We start from the raw sequence: 26122 nt of genomic DNA, 5'->3' as shown, positions 1-26122 counted from the left end.
ATGAGGATAACAAGTAGGTGTGGTTAAAGGGGGAAACTCTTCCAGGAGGCTCTAAAATTTGAACCAAGCTTTTCCAGGTACCTGGCTACCATCTTCCTGTGCCTTTCGGATCATATTTTGTCGTGAGTCGATCCAATAAAGTTGTTTGTCCAAAGGGTCGTAGTCAATGGCTCGGACATTCCGTAGACTGTGGATAGGGAGGATTATATCGGGACTCTGTTGCTCATCAATCACCATGCGGTTGATGGCATTCTTCTGACTGAAGAGCAGGAAAGTGGTAGGAGCTTCACAAAAGAAAAAAAGGAAAAAAGAACTATAATATTACACTAGAAGAATCAGGTCAATGTGAATACTATTAAGAATGTTATATCATGTAAACTTTGGCCAATTCCAGGACATGGAAGAGGAAGGAGGGACAAGGGATGTGACACAATCAATTTGGGAAATTTTCCACTATGTATTAGGAGGGGAAGGAAAAGTTGAAGCATAGGACAAAATACGCACTTCTTCAAGAGCTAATGCTTAGTGTGATCAAGACTTAAGCAGGACCACAAGGACCTCAAATAAAAATCACACATTTTTCACTTTATGAGATCCAGGATCATTTTAAGTGGATTGGGGTATGTCAAAAAGTATAACGATGATGAAACTTAAAGTCAGAAGACTTAAGTTCTACTCCTAGTTCTGCCATCAACTTAGGCAAGTCATTTAACTCTCTGTTATCAAAAAAATCCTAATAAAAATCATAAAAACTGAATTAATTGTATTCTGCCCCTAAATAATCTAATTTCTGGCCTCCCCAAATAGCAACATCTGTTGGGCAGTTTCCAAAAGCTGCCATGGTTAGTTATTTTGAGTGTCTATTCTTGGAAGAGAAGAGGTGTCTTTCACTTTATCCCTCTCAGGAAAATCTAGGATATGGTGAAATAGGATGAAATCCTTCTTTAAGATACATATATAATATTTTTTCTAGGTCCTCTGCCTTTCCACAGGGGCAATCAAATGTATTTGTCATTGGAATCAGTTTTCCCTTATCACATTCAGACTCATATTCCTTCTTTAGACTGTGCTTTCAGAATAAGCTGTTTTATATTCCTGTAGCTCCAGTATCTAGTACAAAGCAGTACTTTAAATATATTTATTTGAATTAAATTGAAGCAAACACACAAATTAGAGCCAACTTCTAGGTTGCACTCTGCTACTAACAAACTTTGTGACCTCAGGGACGCCACATTATTTCTCCTGTCCTCATTTTTTTGATCTATAACTAGGGTAAAGTGAATGTTATCTAAGAATAAGTCAATATTCATGTTCTGACTACAAGATTGAAAGGAAACACAAAAATAATTGTTTATATCGATTTTTTAACTGCACTGCTTTTTTCTTCAGTTTCTACATACCTTTAGTTTATCTGAATCTTCACAGAATTCTCCACACTAACAAAGTCAGCCTTTCCTTTATTTGGTGTTCACTACACATTGATTTAATTTCTTTTGGCAATTTAACAAATCTTATACCATGCAGGTAAGACCAATGACTAGATTGTAGCAAATGACAAGTTTCCCATTTCTTTTTTAGAAGATCTTGAAAAATATGAAATGTCTCTACCAATAGTACTATTTTCTTAGGAAGCCTAAATGAACTCAAAGGTCCACATGACGGAAACTCTATAATTCTAAGGGTTTTGAAATGAAGGTCTTCAAATGAGAAAACACTCAGAGACAATGGTAGACAGAACTATTCAATTTTCTGTGAGCCTTAGAGGAAGCCAAACCAAAAAAACTAATGTAGATAGCTGGTTTTGCAGAGAATTGGCTTGGAGTCAGGAAGACCTCAGTTCATATCTGGCTTCAGACACTTAAGTTTTTGGGTGACCCTGGGCAAGTCACTTACTTAACTCTTTTGCATCAACAGCTTCAGCTGTAGGATGGGGAGAATACCTATATCACAGAGTTGTTTGAAAATCAAATGTAAAGCACATATCATGGTCCCTGGCACATGGTAGGCATTATATAAATGCTTATTCCCTTCCCTTCTCTTGTAATCTTAGGCTATATTAGGAGATGTATAGATTCCAGGAATACATGGAGATAATACTACTTTACATTTTCTTATACTATGTAAAATTCTGGACACCTTATTTAAGGAAAGGCACTGACAAGTAAGAACCCTCAAAGAAAGGCAACTAAGATACTAAGGATCCTCAAGATTCTGCTAATATGAAAATCAGCTGAAGGAGCCATACTTATTTAACTTAAAGGAAGTCATAAAGTACCTGACAAGCTATTGCATCTTGTGGATGAAGGATTAGTTTCATTGTCTTTGGCTTCATGGGGTAGAATTAGCAAAAACGAGTGAACAGCACAGACAGGTAAATGAATGAAAAAGTATGCACAAGTACTTGCTAAGGCACAGATTTAGTTCTGAGCTATCCAAATGCATGAGCTGCTTCAGGAGGCGACAGGTTCTCACTCATCTCAGTGTTTCAAGCACAGGTTAGGTAATCACTTATTTGGGGAACATTACAGAAGGGATTCTGGTTTATGTTTGGTTTGGAAGACATGGCCTCTGAAGTCCATTCCTACTCTGAGATCCCGTGATTCTATGAACCCCATGATAAACCTACAACTATCTACAGTATATACAGACGGTTTCTACAATATGATGGTACCTCAGTAGTCAAGGGAGTGCTAGACAAAGAAAGTGAAAAGCGCATTCTTCTCTGGATTTTCTCTTCTATAGTCCCGCTGTAATAAGAGAGAAAATGTCTACTTCTTTTATGGTTAAAAAACAACTTAGTCATTGTATTCTTTCAAAGGGATATACTGAAATAGTTCCAAAGAACTGATTTTATCTAACATTCCTGCGATCCCACTCTTTTTGGTAAACCTACTAACTTTCTCCCATTCAGTATCTACTTCTTCCTACAGCTGATCACTATTCCCCTTGTTACAATGTAAAAAGTTGTAAAATGTGTAAAACTGGTGATTCTATGTGCATGACTGTTTTTAAGGTTAGAAAGAAGGATTTGTTATTTGACTACTGATTTTGTATCATCTATGCCTCTTTTCATTTCCATTGGGAGAAAAAGGAAAATTGGCTATATTTACTTTGTTTCACTTTGGGGTCCAACTGTCAAACTGAAAAGGGTTAATAATTTGCCACATCATCATATATTACTATCACCAAGAAAACAGTAATAAAAAGTTGTTGAGTTTTTTTTTACTAACCCTCTCTCTTTCCAGTAAACATCACCTTTGGTCTGTCACATTTTTGGCTGTAAAAAAAATGGGTATAGTGTTTCCAAACTCTACTTCTCCCTCAAATTCTAATTTGTTCATAGGGAATTACAGCTTACCACTGCAAGTCCTGTTGTCAGGATTCAGTGAGTAGTGGGCTGGACATCCACAAACAAAACCACCAACTGGCACAGCCAAGCAGAGATGGGAGCAGTGCCCATTGCTGGAAGCACATTCATTCCATCCTGCCTGCCGAGAGGAGTGAAAGACTAGGATGTCCATCACATAATCCAAATGGCCCTGTATGATGGTTCGGTTTTGGCCACTGGTTTTATTGGCACGTTCAATGCTACGTCGGCTCCAGTCTGTCCAGTAAATGTAATCCTGGTACTGAGTCAAGCCAAAAGGATGAGGCAAGTCATCTGCTATAACTTCACGGTTCAGGCCTGTTTTCAGAAAGGCAGTAAAGAGGTAAGGAGAAGAGGAATGAAATATGGGAAAAGATATGTCTTGCTGGCAGAACAAAAACATTTTGTAATATGTGGAAAAAATTATATTCATAGGTAGTTAAAAAGATTGTAATTATTTTGGAAACAATCCTAAAACCAGTCTAACCTCTGCAGTCAACTCATATGCATTCTGACTGTCTCAGACTAACATTTCTGCTCTGAGTCAGTGATCTATTTCACCTTCTGGATGTATATTTTGATAGTATTATTATTTTTTTCTAATAGACACAGGCTTCTGTTACTTTTCTAGTAGTTTCTATTACAGGTAATTTTAGGAATATCAACAGATTAACTTCTTTTTTTTTTTTTTTAAGTGGGGCAATTGGGGTTAAGTGACTTGCCCAGGGTCACACAGCTAGTAAGTGTTAAGTGTCTGAGGCCGGATTTGAACTCAGGTCCTCCTGACTCCAGGGCCGGTGCTCTATCATCCACTGTACCACCTAGCTGCCCCAACAGGTTAACTTCTATTACAGTAAATTACATAGTCACAATAAGGTTTACAGGATAAATATTTACCAATTCCAGCCCTTTGTTAACTCTTTTCAATCTTGAAAGCAATAAAATTGCTTTATTAGGAAAGAAATTGGACAATCCCATTGGATTTTTGTTAGTGGCCTTTGACTATATAAGTGACTGTCACTGGACTTTATGTAAGGGACCATAACTTGAAATTTTAATTTCAAGACAGTTTATACAGAAAGAGAACAGAAAACTTTTGTTCTCAGCTTCTGTACATCCAAACAATGTTTTATCATATCTTCTTCAAAATGAGATATTTGTGAAGTGTGCTACAAATCTTAGGCATTATGTAACATTGCTATCATTATTAACATTGTAATTATCATCATCAAAGGATAATTCTGGAAGAGTAACTCTTTATATACCACAGGCTTTTTCTTTTTACTCTGCCCTATGCCTATTTTTAAAAAAAAATACTCCTCCTGGTGGCAGCTAGGTGGCACAGTGAATAAAGCACTGGCCCTGGATTCAGGAGGACCTGAGTCCAAATCCAACCTCAGACACTTGACACTTACTAGCTGTGTGACCCTGGGCAAGTCACTTAACCCTCACTGCCCTGCAAAATAAATAAATAAATAAATGAAAATTTTAAATAAAATAAAACTGATGTCAAAATTTGTATTTACATGTAATTTTGGGGAAAAATACTCCTCCTAACAACAGGGATAAAAAGAACTCTGTAAATGGGACCAAAAAAAAAAAAAAAAAAGAATCCAAAGAGGAAAACACCTAGAACAAGAAATTGACAGCACCCTGGTCCAAGTTAAGGAGGTCAAAAAACAGCAAAAGAGATTGCTCATATGTTGCAGCTAATCTACACACATCATATATATAACATACATGTATCATAAGGATCAATAATAACCCACCCTTTGAATGTCTCAATTTGAATGAACAGAACTACATCTTACCTAGCATATTTGAAGATTCTATTAAGTTGGTATCCAGGTCTGTCCAGTAAAGTCTTCTTTTAGCATAATCAATAGTTAAGCCATTTGCCCGTCCTACATTTGGAACTAACGTAGTACGTTCACTTCCATCCATGGCAGCTCTATCTATCTTGGGTTTTCCACCCCACTCAGTCCAATACATAAACCTAAATTTAAATTCAAAATACCCATAATTTTACATTTTTCATTTCTGATCAAGAAAATAAAAGGAAATGTCATAAATAATTATATAAACTTTAAGAACCTGAACAGGATAACATAGGGAAAGACAATAATTATGGCTACAAATAAATGCTTTGTTTACTTTATAGTACCCTCAACTAAATATTATTTTCTTAAATGCTAGAAGGAAAGTCAGCTCTTTTTATAACATTTCCAATTGCATTTGTTTCATTCAAAGCCTCAGAACTGGACTCCTACACCAAACATTTCCTACTATAATACTTGGCGTATAATTTTTATTTGCAAAGCTAATAATAGATTAGCAGTGGATTAAAATCTAGCCTTGTTCACAAAAAGGTCCAGTTGAGTATAAAAGGTTCAAAAGTGAGTAAGATCATTAAGGAATTTTAAGAAATTAAAGCATTCCACTAGTTTATGTTCTCCAGAACTTTCTTAGATTTCTAAGCGTTATTCTTCCTGTACTATGGCATCTCAGTACCTAACGTGTATTTTTTCTTTTCTGCCCATCTTAAGGAATTGAGGGTGGAAATTTATTAACTGAACTGATTCTGATACTCTGTTATTAAGAAAAGATGGAATGAAAATTAAGTGATTACCTTCTGGATAAATTGTTCAACTTCTAGATTACAAATGCAATAAAAAGAAAACTATCTGAGTTGAGAATTTCTGGAAATAGTTAATGGTCTGGTTTCTCTTTATGAAGTATCTTTGTCACCAAATTTACAGTAACAAATATTACACTAGACATCCTGTCCAATAGTATCCAAGAAACTAGTACTTAAAAACAGAGCCAAAGATAAGCAGATTATTTCTTAATCTTGGTATTGTTCTCTCAGAATAATGTTGAGAAACAAAAATGGAATAGTGAAGTGAAGGGCCTGGAAATCATGCCCTATAAAACTCTGTTGAAGAAAATGGAGACTTTTAGCCTAGAGAAAAGAATACAAAAGGAGATGACAGCTCTCTTCGAATATCTAAAAGGAGATTATTTCAAAGAAGAAAAGCCTATTTAAGCTTAATGTAACTAAAACTTCCTAAAAATTAGAGCTATGCAAAAGTGGGATGGGAAAAGTAGGTTTTCCCTCACCAGAGATCTTCAAGTAAAGGCCTGAATGATTAATGATCAGGTTTATTGTAGAAAGGGATTCTTGTTCAGGTACAGTTAGGACTATAAGGTCCCTCCAATTATGGTATTTTATGGCTTTGAAAATATGTCTGGCCATTTACAGTCATTTTCTGTTAGATTCTAAGGGCACTTGCTACATACATATGAAGAGATCAAGTGCCTGTCCCTTATGTCAACTGGTTAGAAGTAGGCAGCCTCACCACTATACCTTTAATTATAAAATAATTTTTAAGGGCTTTTTTTGCCTCCAAAATTTTTCCCTATTATTTTACTTTATTCTCACAACCCTGAGAAGTAAGCAGCAAAGGTATTTTATAGATGAGGAAACTGAGGCACAGAGTTTAGGTAATTTGAATGTTATACAGATAATTTAGTGTCCTAATTTCTAGCTAAATGCTCTTATAACAAAATCAGTACAAGTAATAGTTAGAAGTACTCTACAAACTGGCACTAGGCTAGATATCTCCTTTGCCAGTTGTCAGCTACTCTATATCAGTGATATGGGACTGAAAATGCATCTTTTTTTTCTGTCTATGATAGCAGATGAAGAATGAGGACACATAAGCAAGCTTTCGTAACCTCTGGAATTAGAAGATGTAAGTTTAAATCCTACCACTAATGCTTATTACCTGTTAAGACCTTGGGCAAATCACTTAAACCTCCTCTGGCCTCAGCTTCCTCCTCTATAAAATAAGGGGCAACCAGACTAGACTGTCACTAAGGTTCCTTCCAGTTCTAAAGACATGACCTTATAATCCTATGATGCCAATGTTTTCAGACTGTTTGTGGGTAGCACTTTGGGAGTCAAGATGTGTGTGAGCCAAATTTGACATCTGCTAGTCTGACCGTTAATGCTAGGAGGCAATATCAACTTTATCTTAATGCTATATGATATCAAGAATGATGACTATGAATATGGCCTGACTGATTAGACAACTAATCAGGGAGGAGGCTGAGTAATATGAAACCATCTACTATAATTTGAAATATGAAAGATATTTGTTATCTAAAATTTGAATTTTATTAAATTATTTCCATTCCTAATTTTGAGTTTCCCCAGCTGGTGAATGTTTTTTTAAAAAAGAAAATCATATTCTAGTAAATCCTTCCTAGAATAATACCTGTAATTCAATGGTTCTCAAACTTTTTTTTCTTGGGCCTCCTTTATACTGCTAAAGATTTTGAGCAGCTTTCTAAGAACTTTTGTTTATATGAGTTATATCTCTCAACTTTTACCATTTTAGAATTTTAAGCATCTTAGTATCATTATGAAAATAGTTTTGACCTCATGGACCCCTAGAGGTGTCTGGACCTAGGAAAGTTGCTGCTGTAGTCTATAGACCCAAAGGCTACCTCATTAATGAGCACATTTCACTGTTACACATGTTTCTTTGATTTTTAAAATCTCACTGATATGGATTAAATATACACAGCCTGAATCAGTCAAAGGTCTAAAACATACAGCATGTTTTGTTTTTTGTTTTTTAATGCAGTTTTATTACTTTGGAGTACAAATGGTATCTATTCTGTGGTCTTAATTTTCTGATAAGATTTGAAATGATCACAACTTTTAAATAATATGTAAACATATGGCTCCAAAGTATTTAAAATAATTCATTTCAGGTATATAATCATTCTATTAAACTTTTTTATCCTATTAATTTGCTTAAATAGCCTCTTTCTCCCTTCTCTCTTAACATAATGCAAAGGTACACTCAGCCCATTATTATCTATTGTAAATCACTGGCAACTGAATTAATGCCTTTAAAATAAAGTCTTTCACAAGATTTTCATTTAGGTATAACATCCTTAACAAATATTACTTAGGATATCAAGATTCTGTCCTTGATTATCTGACTATATCATACCCTTCCAAATTATGTATTTGAGGCTTATCAATGCCATCTTCTTGTGTCCTTCAGAAGACAATTCTGTGTAGCTACAAAAACTACAAAGGTAAAATTAAGTTTACCCTTCAGCAGGGTCTAATGCAAGAGCTCTGGGGCTATCTAGGTCCTTCCACACCAGAACCTGACGATGCTGCCCATCCAACTTTGATACTTCGATGCGATTTGTTCCAGTGTCTGCCCAGTATAAATTCTTTCCTAGCCAGTCTACAGCCATGCCTTCTGGATAATCCAAGCCAAATTCCACCACATGCTCCAGTGAACTGCCATTCATAAATGCTCTGCTGATAGTCTACAGAAACACAGAGACACATAAGACACGCAAATAACAATATAAGATTTACCAACAAAACATAATCCAGAAGATTAATAATTAGAGGGAGTTTGGGAAAGAGGGTATTTTTTAAAGCAAAACCAAAACTAAATCCTATACAGTCCATAAGGCAGTGAAAATATTTCATATGATTTTGTACGGTCATCTCTAAGTTTAGGTGAGTTATCTGAATCTAGTAAACACTAAAAATGCAACAATGACCTTCAGAACTTATTGTCAATTCAAAGGAGAGAATTTTGACATTATCATCAATCAAAATGCATACTAACACATCAGATGTAAAATAAACTTGATTTTCAAATCAAATAGAGAAACAAACATAAGACTAATATTTGTGGATAGCTACAATGTAGACCCAACTCTCTGAGCACATTTGGGAATGTCATCATGATGGTTTGACAGGATCTTAATATATTTAAATAAAGTATCCTTCATCGTTTGATCCTGTCTTGTCTATGTACACACTGCCTTCTATTTCCAATGCAGCTTCAAATTCCCTCTCATTGTTAAACTGTTGTATTAGAATAGTTGCATAGATTATTATAATGAGTTATTTAACCTGAAATTGATGAACAATGAACAATCTATAGCCAGTTAGCAGCTTTAAGTTTCTTCCCTGATGAAAGCTATCATCACATAATAAAAACAGTAATAAGCTACTCAGACTACAATGGAATTTACGTAAGCCTTCATGAAACAAGACAAAAACATCCAGCAAAATTCTGAGCCATTTTCTGATCCTGTTTTATGATACCTCCTCTCCCTTCCCATCTGAGAATGAGGGTAGAATATTTTTTTAACAAAGTCAGTTTAAAAGCCCTTCTACTCCATGTCTTTTTTTTTTTTTTCAGGGCAATGAAGGTTAAGTGACTTGCCCAAGGTCACAGCTAGGAAGTGTTGAGTGTCTGAGACCGGATTTGAACTCAGGTCCTCCTGAATCCAGGGCCGGTGCTTTATCCACTGTGCCACCTAGCTGCCCCCACTCCATGTCTTAAAATCAGTAACTACAATTAGTGAAGGATTAAAAAAAAGAAATAATTTCTTAGTGCAACCTCTTAGATTATTTAATAATATATTCTAATTTCTTTAACTACAGACAGAAAAGAACTGTCTCTCAGCCCTTAAACTTCTGCCACAGTAGAAAGTATCTGAAGTTGCATAAAATTGACCAAAACTAAAAATATGAATCTTACCATAGAATATTCATTCATAACAGCTAGAAAAAAGAAAAAAGCTAATAACTTGTAGAGCAACCTTGGAATTCTATATCAAAAGGCTCAAAGTAATATTTACCTCAACTTTTGGAAACATGTAGGATCATGGGATGTAAAAGCTGGAAGGCACCTTAAAAATCACTGAAACTTGTCATTTTCATTTCATTTCTCATTTTCATTGAGGTTAAGTGACTTGCCATGGTTCGGTCACAGATATATTAGGTATGAGAGTTGAGTCTCAAGCCCGTTTTGGTGGCTCTTTCTACAATACCACAGTTGTATTTCACAGTGCTGCATGGACCACCTCACTCTTACTACCCAGTGGTAGTCTCTATCCATGGGTTCAGCAACCTCTTTGGCCCTAAGTAGGGCAGTCAGAGGTCACAGGGATCATAGATCAAGAGCTAGAAGGCACCTTAATAGCCATCTAATGGAACTCCCTCATTTAACAAATGAGGAAACTCAGGACCAATGAGGTTTAGATTCTCAGTCACACAGAAAGTAAGTCACATAACTAGAATCTGAACCTGTCTTGTGACTCCGAATCTATCCATTTCTTCCTACTGCATCACAAGGCCTAACTTCTTTGGGTATTATTGGAAGGCCAGTGTGATAGACGAAGGAGAAGGAAAAAAAGGAAATGATAAAAGAGAAGAGAGAAAAATAATATGAAGGAGGGCACAGTGTTATTCATTGTCTACTCTTGCTCTAGGATCTTATGGCTGACACACTGACATCTACCATGCTAAAGACATCTACTCCAACAACAGTAGTAACCAAGGCTGATGCTTTGGTACCACTGAAACAAAAGATACCAGTATACAAGGGGAAAAAGGTGTGAAGGGCCAGGGGCAATAATACTTTTTTAGTGAAAATCTGAAGGGGGAAAGGATGTTGCCCCAAAATTTGTGGAAGGAAATATGCCATTTTTCTCCTTTTCTTTCCCTTTCATAACTATAATTAAACAACTGAAATTTTGTCAATAAAATTAGTTTTATAGACTATATCTGTATTCCTAAATCAATAAAATGACTCTGAAGGGCCCCCCAAAAATAAAGATCACATTTATTTCATTTCTTCCCCGAGTTCTTTTTTCTACCAGTGTCTTCACCATTCCAAGAGAATGAGCAGGCAGGGTTTCAACTGTCTTCAATTAACTTCTAGGAAGCTTTCTCAGAGAGGAGACAAAGCTACTAATAAATCAAACTTTTTGGTCAAAAGTAGCAGGAACAATATGTTGTAGAGATAGAAAATACTGAAACTAAAGTGTTAAACCAAATGGTCTCCAAGATAATTTCTACCCTAAAATTAAACCTTAAAATGCCCTTCTCATTTCTTATATTCCAGCTTCCCTGCTTTAGTCCCTCTAACCCCTTTTACCTTCAGAGAAATATCTGTCCAGTAAATACGATTGTCCGTCACATCAAAATCTAAAGCAGAAGCTTCTTTCACACCAGTAAGTGGGATGGCCACATTGTTGTTGTTTGTTTCCAAAGAAATGCGCCTTATGTCTGCTCTCCGAGAAAACAAGAGGAAAGCTTCTGGAACGATGCAAGTCTTCATGTCACTGATAAGCTCAAAACCAATGGGGCAGGCACAGCGGAGTCCCTGAGGTCTATAGAGGCAAAGATGGCTACATCCCCCATTTTCATTAGCACATGGGTTGGAGCCTAAAAGTAAATTATTGAAAGATAGAGGAGAAGACAGACACAAAGCAACATGTTTTTTGGTGCCAGTCATTTTAGGATTGCTAAATATTGGGTGAACAAAGCCATATGTGTACTCTCTTCCATGCCCAGACAAGCAGTATTCATAGACTAGTAGAGAAATAAAACTTCATTATAAAATTCTTTCCTTCTCAACCACGGTTAAGTTCCAAATAAGTGAAATTTTTTTCATAATATTGAATGTTTTTAGTAGGGAAGTGTTCCACTAAAACAAAACCACTAAAATTCAAATTCTGTAGCCAGAGCATTTAGTCCCATTAAAAGGGTCAACAGATTATGTCTACATTACCAAATTCCTTAAGTTTTTCCCCCCTTTTCTGCCCTTGGGGAAAATTTGAAAATGCCAGAACATACTAATCATCTATTTTGACTATTCAAAAAAGCTGCTCTATAAACTTCTGCCTATTACTTATCTGCCTTCCCTTCTTTCTTCCTCTATTTTCAAACATTAGGTTAAGTTTTGACCTACTCACCAATGATTCGATGAACATTTGTTGCTTTTAGGCCCATAAGATCAGGCAGCTGATCTATGATGATTTCCCTTTCAGCACTTCGTTTGTGCACCCGTTCAATACTACGTCTTTGCCAGTCAGTCCAATAGACATAGTCTCCAAGCAAGGTGAACCCAAAAATGTGAGGAATCTTATCTTCTACCAACACTCTTCTGCCAGTACCATCTGCATTCATAACCTTTGGATTGGCAGTAGGAGGAAGAAAAAGTTATAAACTTATCAATTACATGAAGAATGTAATATAAGTAAAATAACTTAGTTCAGATTTTAATCTATACTTCATTCCCTGTTCTTAATTCCCTGAGCAGCTATTATAGACCTTTTCCTTCCTCAAATCCCCAGTAGCCAACTACTTGACTAAGCTGGAAGGCATCTGCATCTAAAGAGGGCTCAATTCAAAACTAACACTTCTCAGGTTTTCTAACAGTTTTGTTTTGTTTTGTTTTTCATCCAAATGTAAGGGTGGGAGTTACTGGAATAAATCAAATCACCTACAGCACCTAACATGAGTGATAAGATGATTGTTAACTAGGCTACCTCCTAAATGATTTCCCTGCCTCAAGTCAATCACCACTCTAGTCCATCTGACTCAATACTCAAATAATTTTCCTTAAACAAAGAAATGATCATGTGGCTTAATCAACTCCAGTGGCTTCTTGTTGCCACTGGGATAAAATATAAACTCTGGTTTAGCTTCTAAAGCTATATACAACCTGGGTCCAGTTTATCTTTTCAATCTCCTTAGTTAGACATTATTCTCCCTCCTGTATTTTGGAATCTCACCAAACTGTCTTTCTCTCTGTTTCTCACACACCATGCTCCATCTCCTGTCTGTAATCCTCTGTACTGCCTATGATACATGCCTGGAATGACTTCTCTCATTTCCACCTCATAAAGTCCAGCTTGGGCACCATCTTCTGATGAAGCTTTTCCTGATAATAGCCACACTCCTCCCCACCACCTCACACTGAATTACTTTGTGTGTGTATGTATTTACTAACATTATATTTATGCTGTATATAGTTTTGTATGTACTTGTTGTCTCCGCCTTAGAATATAAGCTCCATGGGAGTGGGGACTGTTTTATTCCTTGTACTTTTATCCCCAGGGTCTACCATAATGTTTGGCACATAGCAAGTCCCTAATAAATACTTAAAGACTAATTGATAGGTGTAAAGGTCTGGTCACCTCCCTAGATGGAACAAAATGTTTTTTCATACTGGTTAAGGAATCTGATCTGAATCTTCTGGAGTCTCTATAAAATAGCAGAGAGCTGGCTGGTATCAGAGATTTGAGTGCCTGAAAGTAAAGGGTATTCAAGCTAAAGCTCAGAGAAAGGAATTGCTTGGGGATGGGGGAAGGGAAGAGAATAAGCATTTATTTATAGAACCTACCTACATGCAAGGTGCTGTGCTAAGTGCTTTACAAACATTACCTCTCATTTGATCCCCACAACAATTGTGGAAGGCAAATGCTATTATTATTCTTATTTCTATAATTAAGGAAATTGAGGCAAACAGAGGATAAGTGACTTGCCCAGGGTTACAAAGATACTAAGTATCTGAAGCTGGATGTGAATTCAGGTCTTCCTGTCTACAGGCCTAGCATCCAATCCAATGTGTCACCTAGTGCCTTATCTATCTGCTTCGGCTTCCCCATCCCCACCGTCCATCCCCCTGCCATTAATGCATGGTCAGAGAAAGACCTTGTAAAACTCTGAAGGACTCTGGGCTTTCCATTTCCCCATCATAGCATGTCCAGAAACAGGTGACAACACTGTCTGCTTTGGTGCCAAGGACAGACTGGGCATAGGTTCAAGACTCTACAAAGAACCCAGTAGAGATTCCTAGCAGGGAAAATTATACCATACCTAAGGGGATCTTGAGGGCTCCAGCAAAAGGACATCCAGAAACTGTGAATTACTCCTTGCCACATAAACTTGAGCCCACTTTCACCAAAATTTTGTATGTATACTTTGGGGGGGGGGGGGTGGCGTGGGTCAATGAGGGTTAAGTGACTTGCCCAGGGTCACACAGCTAGTAAGTGTCAAGTGTCTGAGGCCACATTTGAACTCAGGTCCTCCTGAATCCTGGGCTGGTGCTACCCCAAATTTTGTATGTATTTTTAAGGAAAGTATCACAGCCTTTTTTGGGGGGGAGGGGATGGGGGATGGTTTTTACCAACTGTTTTTACCATACCACTTTATTAAACATACCTTTTAAGGTATTAATTAAGTCCAACTGAACTGACTGATATGAAATTATAATCATGGCAAGAAGAATACCAATATGGGGCTTGTGAGTTAAAGCACTAGAAACAAACACCACCACCTCCCTTCAGGTCTGCTCCTAAGACCCGGAGGGGAGATATAATCAGTCTAGTTCTGGGAATTCAACTGGCCAGTGTAAGCTGAGAGTGTATGTGTGCCACACCAAAAAACCAAAACATTTTACTGATATGTCAAAATCCTATCTCATAAACATTCTGTTAGAATCTCAAACTAAACATGTCTAAAACCAAGTAATCTTCTTTCTCATCTTCCTGACCTCGCTATTTCTGGAAGGGGAACCACCATTCAACCACCCATAGGATCCTTTTTCCATGTTCAAAACTTTGATATTATCTTTGCCTCTTCCTTTGACTTTCCACATTCAATTACTTGCCAAGTTTGGTAACAACTCTCAAATTCCAATTCACAATTTGATTTCCAAGCTCACTAAGCCCTCATCACCATAAACTTTGATTACTACAGTAGCCTCTTTATAGGCCTTGCAGTCCATTCTTCACACTCTTGAGAAATTAATGTTTTATACATGGATAAAACTTTCCCCCTTTCTCACACATTCTGTGTCCAAAACTTTTCAGTGGTTTGCTAGTGCCCTCAGGGTAAACAGCTAACTCCTTAGCATTCAAGATCCTCTTAGAGAATGGAACAAACTCACCTTTCCAGCTATGTCTTAAATTACTTCTTCCATAAACTCTGTCCTCCAACAAAACTGGAATACTTGCCATGCCCTGTAGACATTTCATAATTTCCTGCCTTCATTCCTTTGCTCATGCTTAGAACACCTTAGCCCTTCATCTTTCTTCTGCTGATATCCTGTCAATCTTTAAAGCCTAATACAACCACCAACTTTAAAGACATCATTAGTCAATGATAATATCTTCCTCCTTGGATCCCACAAAAGATTCTGTTTGCACCCCATCTTGGGCTTTTATCATATACCGTTCTGTATTATATTGACCTGTATTTGTAAATACATACATGCCTTTATTTTATAGTAATTCAAGTATGCATTAATAAAGGAGGGTGCCACCATCATTCAAGTGATCCAGGTTCAGAACTTCAGAATCATCAGACTCCCCTCTCCCTCACCTTTCACATCCAATCAGTTTTGTTAATTTCAGCCCCCCCCCAGCCCCAACTATTTGTCCCTTTTTCTCCAATCGAAAGGTCAACCTTTGTTCAGGCCCTCATCACCTCTCACCTAGACTAATAATAATAGTTGACATTTATATAATGCTTAGCATGATATATTATCTCATTTAACCCAGTCAAAGTCACTTAAACTTCCACTGCCCCTGGCAACTCTAACACACCTCAGCTCTTAGAACCCATCCATTCGCCAAAGAGATCCTCAGGGAAACCCTATGAGGTAAGTGATATTACAATCCCTTTTTACAGGTATAAAAACTGGAGTTCAGAGAGATCAGGTGATTTGCCAGGATAAATGATATGTTAGCTTGTAAGTGCCTACAGAAGGACTCGAAACCAGTTCTTTGCAATCCAGCACTCTCCTATGCTATACTAAAACACTTATTGGTCTCTCTGCTTTCAGCCACACTCCTCCATTTTCCATCAGCAGCTCTGCTCGGTTTTGACTCTAAGAACATTATGCTCTCTCACAAGGTGCCCTATGGTGCCCCATTCCCTTTTAGCTTCTTCTTGTGTACTGTCTTCTGCCATTAGATTGTAAACTCTTTGGGGGCAGAGACTGTCTTTCTTATTTCTTAATTGTATCTGCAGCACTTAGCACAGTACCTAGTACATAGCAAGTATTTAATAAACATTTGTCCAACTCCTGTTTTCTTGAGTTCACGTCTGGCCTCAGACACTACCTAGCTGTGTGGCCTTGTGGTTCAGGCCCTGGTTACTGCCTCATTACTGTTCAAAGTCATGGCTCTGGGGCTATTTTACTACTAATGTTTTTTTCTCCTAGTGCTATAGGATTCCTGGACCAGCCCTTAGCTGGATTCTGCTTGGGGTCTTTTTCTCCCTTTTCTTGCCATGGGGCTCCACTCAAGGCCTTTCCTGTATCCTCTGTGGGTGCTTTGCACAACTTCTACCTATGCTGGTTTATCTTCATTGCCAGTTTCCACAGAATTCTAACAGTTTTTTTATGCAGCCTTGGAATACAGAAATGTACAGCTGATTCTGTTTATTTCTTTTTCTGGTCCATTTTCAGAGCTTTACTGGACTGTTTGTGGGAAATATGGGCTCCTTTAAGTCTTATACACTGCTTTTTGGGGGGTGAGTAGAACTACATTAGTCACTCATAGGCCTGATCCTACTACTGATCAAAACAGAGCTTTGAAACCTATTGTTTCACCCCTCTGACAGAATGGTTCTCTCTACCCCAACCCACCCCCAGGGCTCAACATATTGGTGCCAGAATTAGAGGAGATAACCAATCAATTTTAGCTCTATCATAGCTCAGAACTCCAGGGCTCAACTATCAACCAGGCTCAACTTCTCAGTAGCAGGATTACAAACATAGCCAAGTCCAACCTTATTCCCATTGTCTGATGCCTATACTTTCTATTAAACAATAATGGGGGCGGCTAGGTGGCACAGTGGATAAAGCACTGGCCCTGGATTCAGGAGTTCCTGAGTTCAAATGTGGCCTCAGACACTTGACACTTACTGGCTGTGTGACCCTGGGCAAGTCACTTAACCCCCATTGCCCTGCCAAAAAAAAAACCAAAAAACAAAACAAAACAAAAAAACCAAAAATAATGACTGCTTCTTCAAAAGCAATTAAAACTTCATCAGAAGTGAAAGTAGCATCCTGTCCTAGATAGAAAAAAGTCATAACATCATTTTGCTGATATGCTCAGTATTGATAGCTAATTATCCTTACTTCTCTAAAATAGATTTAATTTCATCATATTTGATAAATAAAATATTCATTATATGGCAAAATATGAAAAACCATAAAATATAGCTAAATAGAAATAAAAGACCAGAAGCACTTCAACGTTGGCTAGCTAAAATATTTGGGCATCCAGTGTGGCATGGTAGAGAGCCCTCTTGAATAGGAATCAAGAGACTTGGTTACTATTTCCAGAAATACCATTAACCAGCTCTGTGACTTCAGATATACAACTTGACCTATCTGGGTTACAGATCCCTTATCTATAAGGTATTTGGGCTAGATGATTTCCATGTCATCATTTATAGTTCCAAATTCTACAGTAAGACATTTTCTAAGAAGCCTAGCTACACTGTAATAACAGTAAGAAAATAGCAGGTATATGTACAGCATTATCCTCTCCATTCCAAGTTTAACTACTGTTTCCATACTGAATAAAAGGAAACAATCATTAAGTTAAAAGCGTAAATTGTTTTTAATTTTGCTCTTCAATCAACAAATTTGATTCAATAATCAATTCAGCACTAATGAATTAAATTCATTTAATAAGTACTTACTATAGGCAAAGCACTGTGGTAGGTGCTAATATATAATGAGATATGATCCCAGCAATTCAACATGGAGGAGGTAAGACATAATAAATTATGTAATACAAAATAGAACAGGATAATAATTATGTAAGAAGTAAAAACAATGAATACAAGATCAAGGAAGGAGAGGTCATTTTCAGCTAGAGTTGAGAGAGTTTCACAAGGGAGGTGGTAATTGTCAGGTAGGTATTTCAAGTGAATTTGATTACTGTACTCAAAATACTGTGCTAGAACCTGGTAGAGAAATTAAACAAGTCATGAAGTCAGCCTTCAAGTAGTTAAAATCTAGTTGGAATGTTAAGACATACACACCAACACACATGAAACTCTACAACATAAGGCACTTTGTGCTAAGTGCTACATAATAAGCACTTGGAGAATTCAGAAGCAGTAGAAATTATTTCTAGCTTTATCTGACAGGAAAGAATGAAAGGAGGCAAAATTTGGTTACTATAGGGATTCAAAAGTAAGAGAAATTATGAGTTTTAATCATCAGGAATGACTCCATACAGGAAGACTATGAAATGGACTTTGATGAAACAAGAGTCATATGGCACAAGACTAAAAAGATATATGATGACAGTAGTTCAGCACTGGAAGGGACATAAAAGATTATGTAGTATAATCTTATTTTACAGATATGGAAATCAAGACATAAAGAAGTTAAGGTGGCTTGGCCAAATTTATGAGAGTCAATGGCAGACTGGAGTCAGGATGATTTTATTAAAGGCATGTGGACTTTATCTTCTAGACAAGGGGGAGGGATTTTTTTGTTGTTATAGACATACAGCCCTATGAACATTTTTAGAGTACCTACCATGTGTACAGGGCTATGCTACAAGAAAACAAGAAAAGGACACAGTAGTATATGAGCCAGGACCTTGGGAAGAGTAATGGCATAGGCACATCTCTCCTCATGTTACTCCTGCATCACTAATATATTAATGCAGAAGAATATAATCATTCTTATCAATCTAATCTACACGTGGTAGGATCCTAGTAAAATTCCAACATCATTATCTTTGTTTTCCACAAAAATTACTTCAATGAATTGAAATTTAATTATTACATGCTAAGCTTTTCAGAGTGGTGATAAAGAAAAGCCCAACCAGATGGTCTTAAGCCATGATCCATGAATCTGTTTGTGTGAGGAGTGCTTTTTATAACCCCATATCAATGTAGTTTTCACTTTACATAAAGAAAAATGCATTCTCCGCCCCCCCCCCCCGCCCCGGGCCAAAAATCTATGTTAACTGTACTCTCTCTGCTTCTGCCCCTTGCCTGGGTGCTTCACAGACTTCTACCCCGCCACCGAAACAAACAAACCTCCAAGTGAAAACAAAAGAATAGAAATACCGAGAGACCTCAGGTGCTGAGAAGAGATCTTAGCTCTACTCTATCCACCAAACTGCACGTCTGTTTTCCACTCAGGTACTATAGTTTGTCACTAGCCCCTGCATGCTGTCTATCCTTTCCTGTTTATGTCCACGTCTGGCCCCCAGGTATCTGCCCCCTGTGTGTTCTTCCCCTCAGTTCTGGCCAGGTCCCCAGTCTGACTGACTCTGGTCTCAGAGTATATTGTTGATGCGTAGGGTAGAGGAAATGAACTATACTGCTTCCTGACACTCTGCTTTCTTTGCTGATCTTTTCCTTTAGTCTCGGATGAAGAAATTGAACCAATCCCCTATAGTGAATTGCCCAAAGTCACAAAGATAATAAATAGCAAAGTTGGTATTCGAACCCAACGTCGTTGACTCCAAATCCAGTGCCTTTCCCTCTAACTAGATTACCTCTGTAACTTGGGCACTGCACCATTCTTCCTTCATCTTCATCTTTTAACTCCTTATCACCCATTTTGCTTGTTCAGGTGAATGGCAGAGGCAGATTTTAATCCAGGCCCAATAAAGATTTAAGAGTGCCAGACTGAACAGTAATTGGGAAATCTAAAGAGAAACTACCCCAAAATCACAAATTTAGTCCACAGGCAAGTAAACAGGACAAGAACTATGGAACGGGGTGGGCCAGGATCAAGGACTCAGCTTCTAGGTTCAGAACAGGAGTATTCCTATTGAGGTAGCCATGTCTGTGTGACTCCCAAAAGGGATCTCAGACTCAGTCCCAGGCCACAGAAAAGATATACGGATATAGTGTTGTCATTTTGAACCTATAGAGCTTTCCAGATAGTTGATATGACTGGTGTCAGCAACAGGATACGAGAGCTTGACACAGGGGCAAATAGGAAGTTATGCTGCCTAAACTTGAATCAGTTTAGAACCTGCAAAGTCCAGGAGGACAGTAATCAGTCCACATTCTAAACTAGAGGAGAGTGGGAAGAAGCATGGGACCCAGTAATAGAATAACAATAGTACTGGGACAGGCAATGTGCAAGTGTATAATTATCTCTTAACTACCCCCACCCCCACTTGACCAGCATAATAAGGCCAACACAGAGACAAGGAATCATTGCTTAAACAAGTAGTATCAAAATCAAATAGCAACAAATACATAAGTATTCCTGGGGGCTGCAATCTACCTAGAAAAGTACATGTTAACATTATCTATGTTCTACTGTACTTTTATTTATTTTGTTAAATATTTCCAAATTACATTTTTTTTTTTTTTTAGTGAGGCAATTGGGGTTAAGTGACTTGCCCAGGGCCACACAGCTAGTAAGTGTTGTGTCTGAAGCCGGATTTGAACTCAGGTACTCCTGACTCCAGGGCTGATGCTCTATCCACTGCGCCACCTAGCTGCCCCCAAATTACATTTTAATCTGGTTTGGTGAGCACTGCCCTGGCTTAAATGAATCAATGTTTTATCTTTTTAAAAAAATTATTATTATTATTATTTTTTTAGTGAGGCAATTGGGGTTAAGTGACTTGCCCAGAGTCACACAGCTAGTAAGTGTTAAGTGTCTGAGGTCGGATTTGAACTCAGGTCCTCCTGACTCCAGGGCCGGTACTCTATCCACTGTGCCACCTAGATGCCCCAATGTTTTATCTTTACTGGTTAAGTAGATATTTTGCTAAATGTTAAATCATGTATCATAGATCATAAGTATCTCATATCATTCTAATTCCAAAACTGAAGCAAAAGAATGGCTTGAATCAGAGCTGGTCTACAACAATCATCATTCTGTTAATGAAAAAAATTCATAAGATAGATGCTTTTATGAGTTCCTGAAATTTAAAGTCTATTGAGCAAAAATATGGTTTAAACTTATCGTAAATGATGTGGGCTAGCTGCTTGGGATTCAAAGAGAAAAAATATAGCAGTCCCTGACCTCATAAGGCAGGAGGAAAGCAACATTCACACAGAAAAGTAAATATAAAATACATGAAAATAAAATAATTTGGTAGAGGAACACTAATTGGGGAAAATGAGGAAAGGACTTATGGTTTTTTATGCAGATTAGTAGGAGAGACTCTCACCCATGTTGGCTAAAAAGAAGAGGCAGGTATGGTAGTTATGGCAGATACACATGTGACATCGGGACACATACATAATACAGGCACAATACACATGCATATACACATACATATATATGCTTACACACACACACACACACACACACACACACACACACACACACACACACACACATCTGAGTTTTGAGACAATTCCTTTCTCTTTGTGAAACAGTGTCTTATCCCCAAAAAGTTGGGGAGTGGAAGGTGGAACCCATGTGCATTACAAAAGAAACCAATATTGTTTGTCTAAAGTACAGGGGCTCAATCCCACAAGTGGTCTACACAAGAGTTTTGACTGGCTCCATTTTTCACCTGGGCATGTTCACCCCTTCTTAAGACAACTGAGTGACCCCTGACTCCCAGTGGCTTACTAGATTGAAGCTGTAATTAGTGCAGATGCCTTAACAGCTTCGTCAGCTGCAAGGTCAGAACTTCAGAGCTCAAAAGATCTACCAGGATCGACCTCTACTGTAGCTGGGATTCTAAGTATGCACCACCACCAGGCTCCAGTATTGCTTTTAAATTCATTTGCTTTAGTTTAACAAATCTAAGACTCCTTAGCTTGGGTAAGTCAATTAATTTGAGTTAGTCTTAGCTTCCTCCTTTGTAAAATGGAGTTATTGGACTAGATGATATTTGGCTAGTCTATTCCAGCCCCCAAATTTTACATAATACTTAAATAAAAGTTTTGAGATCTCATAAAACTGAAATGTTAATATGCACTTGTTTCTATGCAGGTTTTACATCTAACCTGGGCATGGTGACCTAAACTGATGGCTACTCAGCCCATAGATGATTTTTTAAAACTAAATCTAGATAACACAATGAATCTATGATTTTTGATTGCTTTCTTCCCCACAGTACAGATTGTAGCCCAACTTTGTTCAAGTTCTATCATAAATTTTCTTTGGTATACCCACTTCCTGATGTGTATAAGGGGATGGGGAAGAGAAAGTTGTCTTCCTCTAGGTCTTTCAATACTGTAGAATTCTAGATGATTCTGAGAGATTACTTTCATATTTTAAATGTTAGACCAGTATTCACGATATGTTCTTAGTTCTTATATTACTTCAGAATATTTTAGTTAGTTGCAAGCAAATACATTCCCAACAACTAAAAGCAACATGCAGCTGAACCATAAACACAACATTCAACATCTATATATGTTGTGGTAATGGCAACAGCAAACCTCAAAGATATCATATCTGATTACTTGAACACCATTATACAATAAAGCTGAATTGTCCATGAGGTTCTAGAAGGCATTAAGTGACCAGAACCAAAAAAAGAATTACTTCTATACAATTCCATCTGAATAATGTACAAAAAATAGAAGACAGTTTGACTTGGGTTGACTGATTCAGGTGAGTAAAAGAAATACTGGAAAAAGAAATAAAATACAACTTTAAACTATAAATAAAAGGAGACATCCTCATATCTATCACTGTAAGTCAGACCTCAAAACAAAACAAATAATATTTAAGTGAATTCGATTTGACCAGTATTTGTAGAGTGCATGTATGTTTTAAAAAATCCATTTATGGGAAACTCCATAAAATGCAACTAATCATTTTATTATTGTAATAGCATTTTGATAAAATATATTACTGAAAAACACATTCTATGTGCAGAACTTCTGTAAGGAAAATTAATGAGAAATTTTCTACTTTGAACATAGTAGGAAAAAGAGATACTGTGCATTCATTAATAAAAGCAATAAAAACAACCATAAATATAACAATTAATATATGAAAACCTAGGTTCATGATGCCTAATTAACTGTAAAAGCTCTTTTTATATGAAAAGAGTATGGAAACATCACAGTCACACTAAAAAGTGTATTTTTATAAGGAGCCAAAACAATAATACTGGTTTTAGAGGTAAGACAAAGATTCACGGTTTGTTTTGTTTTGTTTTGTTTTGTTTGGGTGGGGGGGCATGGGGCAATGGGAGTTAAGTGACTTGCCCAGGGTCACACAGCTAGTAAGTGTCAAGTGTCTGAGGCTGGATTTGAATGCAGGTCTTCCTGAATCCAGGGCCGGTGCTTTATCCACTGTACCACCTAGTGGCCCCCAAAGATTCACTTTTAAAGTAAAACTAAAGAAGGCCCCCACAAAATGAATTTCTTTAAACTACAAACAGCACAAATTTCAAAATAAAGCTATCAACAGAATGGGCAAACATGTTTTTTTTTAAAAACTTAGTTATTCCAAACAACTTTTAATGTAACAAATTCTAACTCGTACTGAATATATACAATATCTTGGAATTCAATGTAAAAATGATACATATTACATTTAACTGATGGAAGTATTATAAAATTGAAGGTCAAATGACTAGTTCAATGAGAAAATCAATGGGTTGTTACAGATTTCCTTAGGAGTCTATTCATTAACCGATTCAAATTTCTAAGAAAAATTGACATTTCCCAGCAGATAAATGGCCAAAGGATATAAGGAGGCTGTTGGTTAAAGGAAGAAATTAAGTTATCACTAACAGTATTTAAAAAATCACTAATAATTAAAGAAATGTACATTAAACAACTGAGGTTCTACCCCATACCTATCAGACAAAGATGACCAAAAATAGAACACGCATGTCAAAAGAGCTGCCAAAAAATAGGCACACTGTTAATAAAGCTGGGAATAGGTCCAGCCATTCTAACCACGACCAGAATGTTACTAAATTGGCACACCTTTTGACCAGCAATATCAATACTTGCCTTCTACTACAAAAAGTGTGGAGCATCTAGATGCATCAGTGGAAATAATTCTGGAGTTGGAGTCAGGAACACCTGAGTTCAAATCCAGCCTCAGACATTTACTGTATGACCCTCTACTTCACATTTTCTTCTATTTTTTCATTCTTTTGATTCTGTTTGACTGATTCCTGGTGTCTCATGTGAGTCATTAGCTTCCACCTGTCCAATTCAAATTTTTACGGCATTGCTTTCTTCAATGAGATTATGTGCCTCCTTTTCCATTTGGCCAAATGAATTTTTTAAGGAATTGTTTTCTTCAATCGATCTTTGTATTTCCTTTTCAAAGCTGCTGATTCTTTTTTCATAATTTTCTTGCGTTACTTTCATTTCTCTCCCCATTTTTTCTTCTACCTCTCTCATTTGATTTTTTTTGGAGGGGGGCAGGGCAATGAGGGTTAAGTGACTTGCCCAGGGTCACATAGCTAGTAAATGTTGTGTCTGAGGCTGGATTTGAACTCAGGTCCTCCTGAATCCAGGGCCGGTGCTTTATCCACTGTGCCACCTATCTCTGCCCCTTCAATTGATTTTTAAAATCCTTTTTGAGCTCTTCCAAGAAGGCTTTTTGGTCTTGAAACCAATTTATCTTCCCTCTTGAGGCTTCACATGTAGACAATTTGAGAGTACTGTCCTCATCTGAGTTTGTGTTTAGCCCTTCCCTGTCAACACAGAAGCTCTCAATGGTAGGAGCTCTTTTTTGTTTCTTACTCACATTGCAGTTTATTATTTTTTTTAAATTATTTTCTTTTCCAGTTACATATTACATATAAGGATAGTTTTCAACATTTGTTTACACTGGATTTTTAGTTCCAAATTTTTCTTTTCTCCCTCCCTCCTCCCCAAGACGGAAAGCAGTCTGATATAGGTTGTATATGTACAGTCACATCAAACACATTTCTACATTAGTCATCTTGTGAAAGAAGAATCAGAGCACAAAGGAAAAACCTCAAACAGGAAGAAAAAAAAAAAAAACGGTCCAAAAGTAGAAACAGTTTGATTCAATCTGCATTCATAGTTCACAGTTCTTTTTTTCTGGATGTTAAGAATATTTTCTATCACGAGTTCTTTGAAACTGTTTTAGACTGTTGCACTGCTGAGAAGAGCCAAGTCTATCCCCATTGTTCATCACACAATGTTGCTGTTACTGTGTACAATATTCTCCTGGTTCTGCTCCTCTCAGTCAGCATCAGTTCATGTAAGTCCTTCCAGGTTTCTCTGAAATCCTGCTCATTGTTTCTTATAGCACAATAGTATTCCATTACATTCACATACCACAATTGGTTTAGCCATTCCCCTATTGATGGGCATTCCCTTGATTTCCAATTCTTTGCCACCACAGAGAGCTGCGCAGCTTATTTTTTTAAAAGTTGAGGTCTGTTCCTGGGGCCTCAGGGTCACTTTTTCAAGCTTCTTGTGCTGGGGGATTGGGGCTGTGTCACTGGCTTTCTACTCTGAGGCCTCTATGCTTTGTGGATTGCTCACTGCCCTTGCTCCTTGAGCTTGCTCTGGCATGCTGGGATGGCTAGGCTTGGTCGTGCCTATCCTGTGGGTGGCCCTCTATTTGGCAACCTCTCAGCTGCTGCTGGTGGATCTCACTACTGACCTGCTGTGCCACCAGCTTGCTGAGTCAGGATCAAGGGGCCTCAGTTGCTAGGCTGTGGCCTAGAACTTCCTGCTGACTTGCCCCGATCCCCTCCATGCTGTGCTGTGGTGTGCTGCACTTCCCTTTTGCCCCAGTGAGACTGACCTTTCCTGAAGTCTTCTAAATTATCTCAGGTTGGAAGATTGTGTCTCTCTGTCCTTTTATAGGTTCTGTAGTTTCAGAATCCATTTAGAAGCTTGATTTAATGTTCTTTTTGAGGGAACCGAAGGAAAGCTCAGGCAACTTGCTGGCTTCTCTCTGCCATCTTGGCTCTGCCCCCCCCCCCACC

General features: G+C 37.5%; 1 protein-coding gene across 1 annotated transcript in view; it reads right to left on the bottom strand.

Moving 5' to 3' along the window:
• LRP6 (LDL receptor related protein 6) overlaps positions 1-26122 on the bottom strand; it is a 153420-nt gene that overhangs the window by 35773 nt on the left and 91525 nt on the right. The window contains exons 8-13 of the mRNA XM_043966783.1: positions 12182-12398; positions 11362-11651; positions 8499-8725; positions 5179-5363; positions 3359-3685; positions 82-284 (exon numbers count right to left, since the gene is read on the bottom strand). Of these exons, the coding sequence (XP_043822718.1) occupies positions 82-284; positions 3359-3685; positions 5179-5363; positions 8499-8725; positions 11362-11651; positions 12182-12398 (1449 nt within the window). The remainder of the gene's footprint in view (positions 1-81; positions 285-3358; positions 3686-5178; positions 5364-8498; positions 8726-11361; positions 11652-12181; positions 12399-26122) is intronic.

Source organism: Dromiciops gliroides, chromosome 5, assembly GCF_019393635.1.
Source record: "Dromiciops gliroides isolate mDroGli1 chromosome 5, mDroGli1.pri, whole genome shotgun sequence".
Classification (NCBI taxonomy): domain Eukaryota; kingdom Metazoa; phylum Chordata; class Mammalia; order Microbiotheria; family Microbiotheriidae; genus Dromiciops; species Dromiciops gliroides.
The sequence above is the reverse complement of the archived record's forward strand: the minus strand, read 5'-3'. Positions and strand labels throughout refer to the sequence as shown.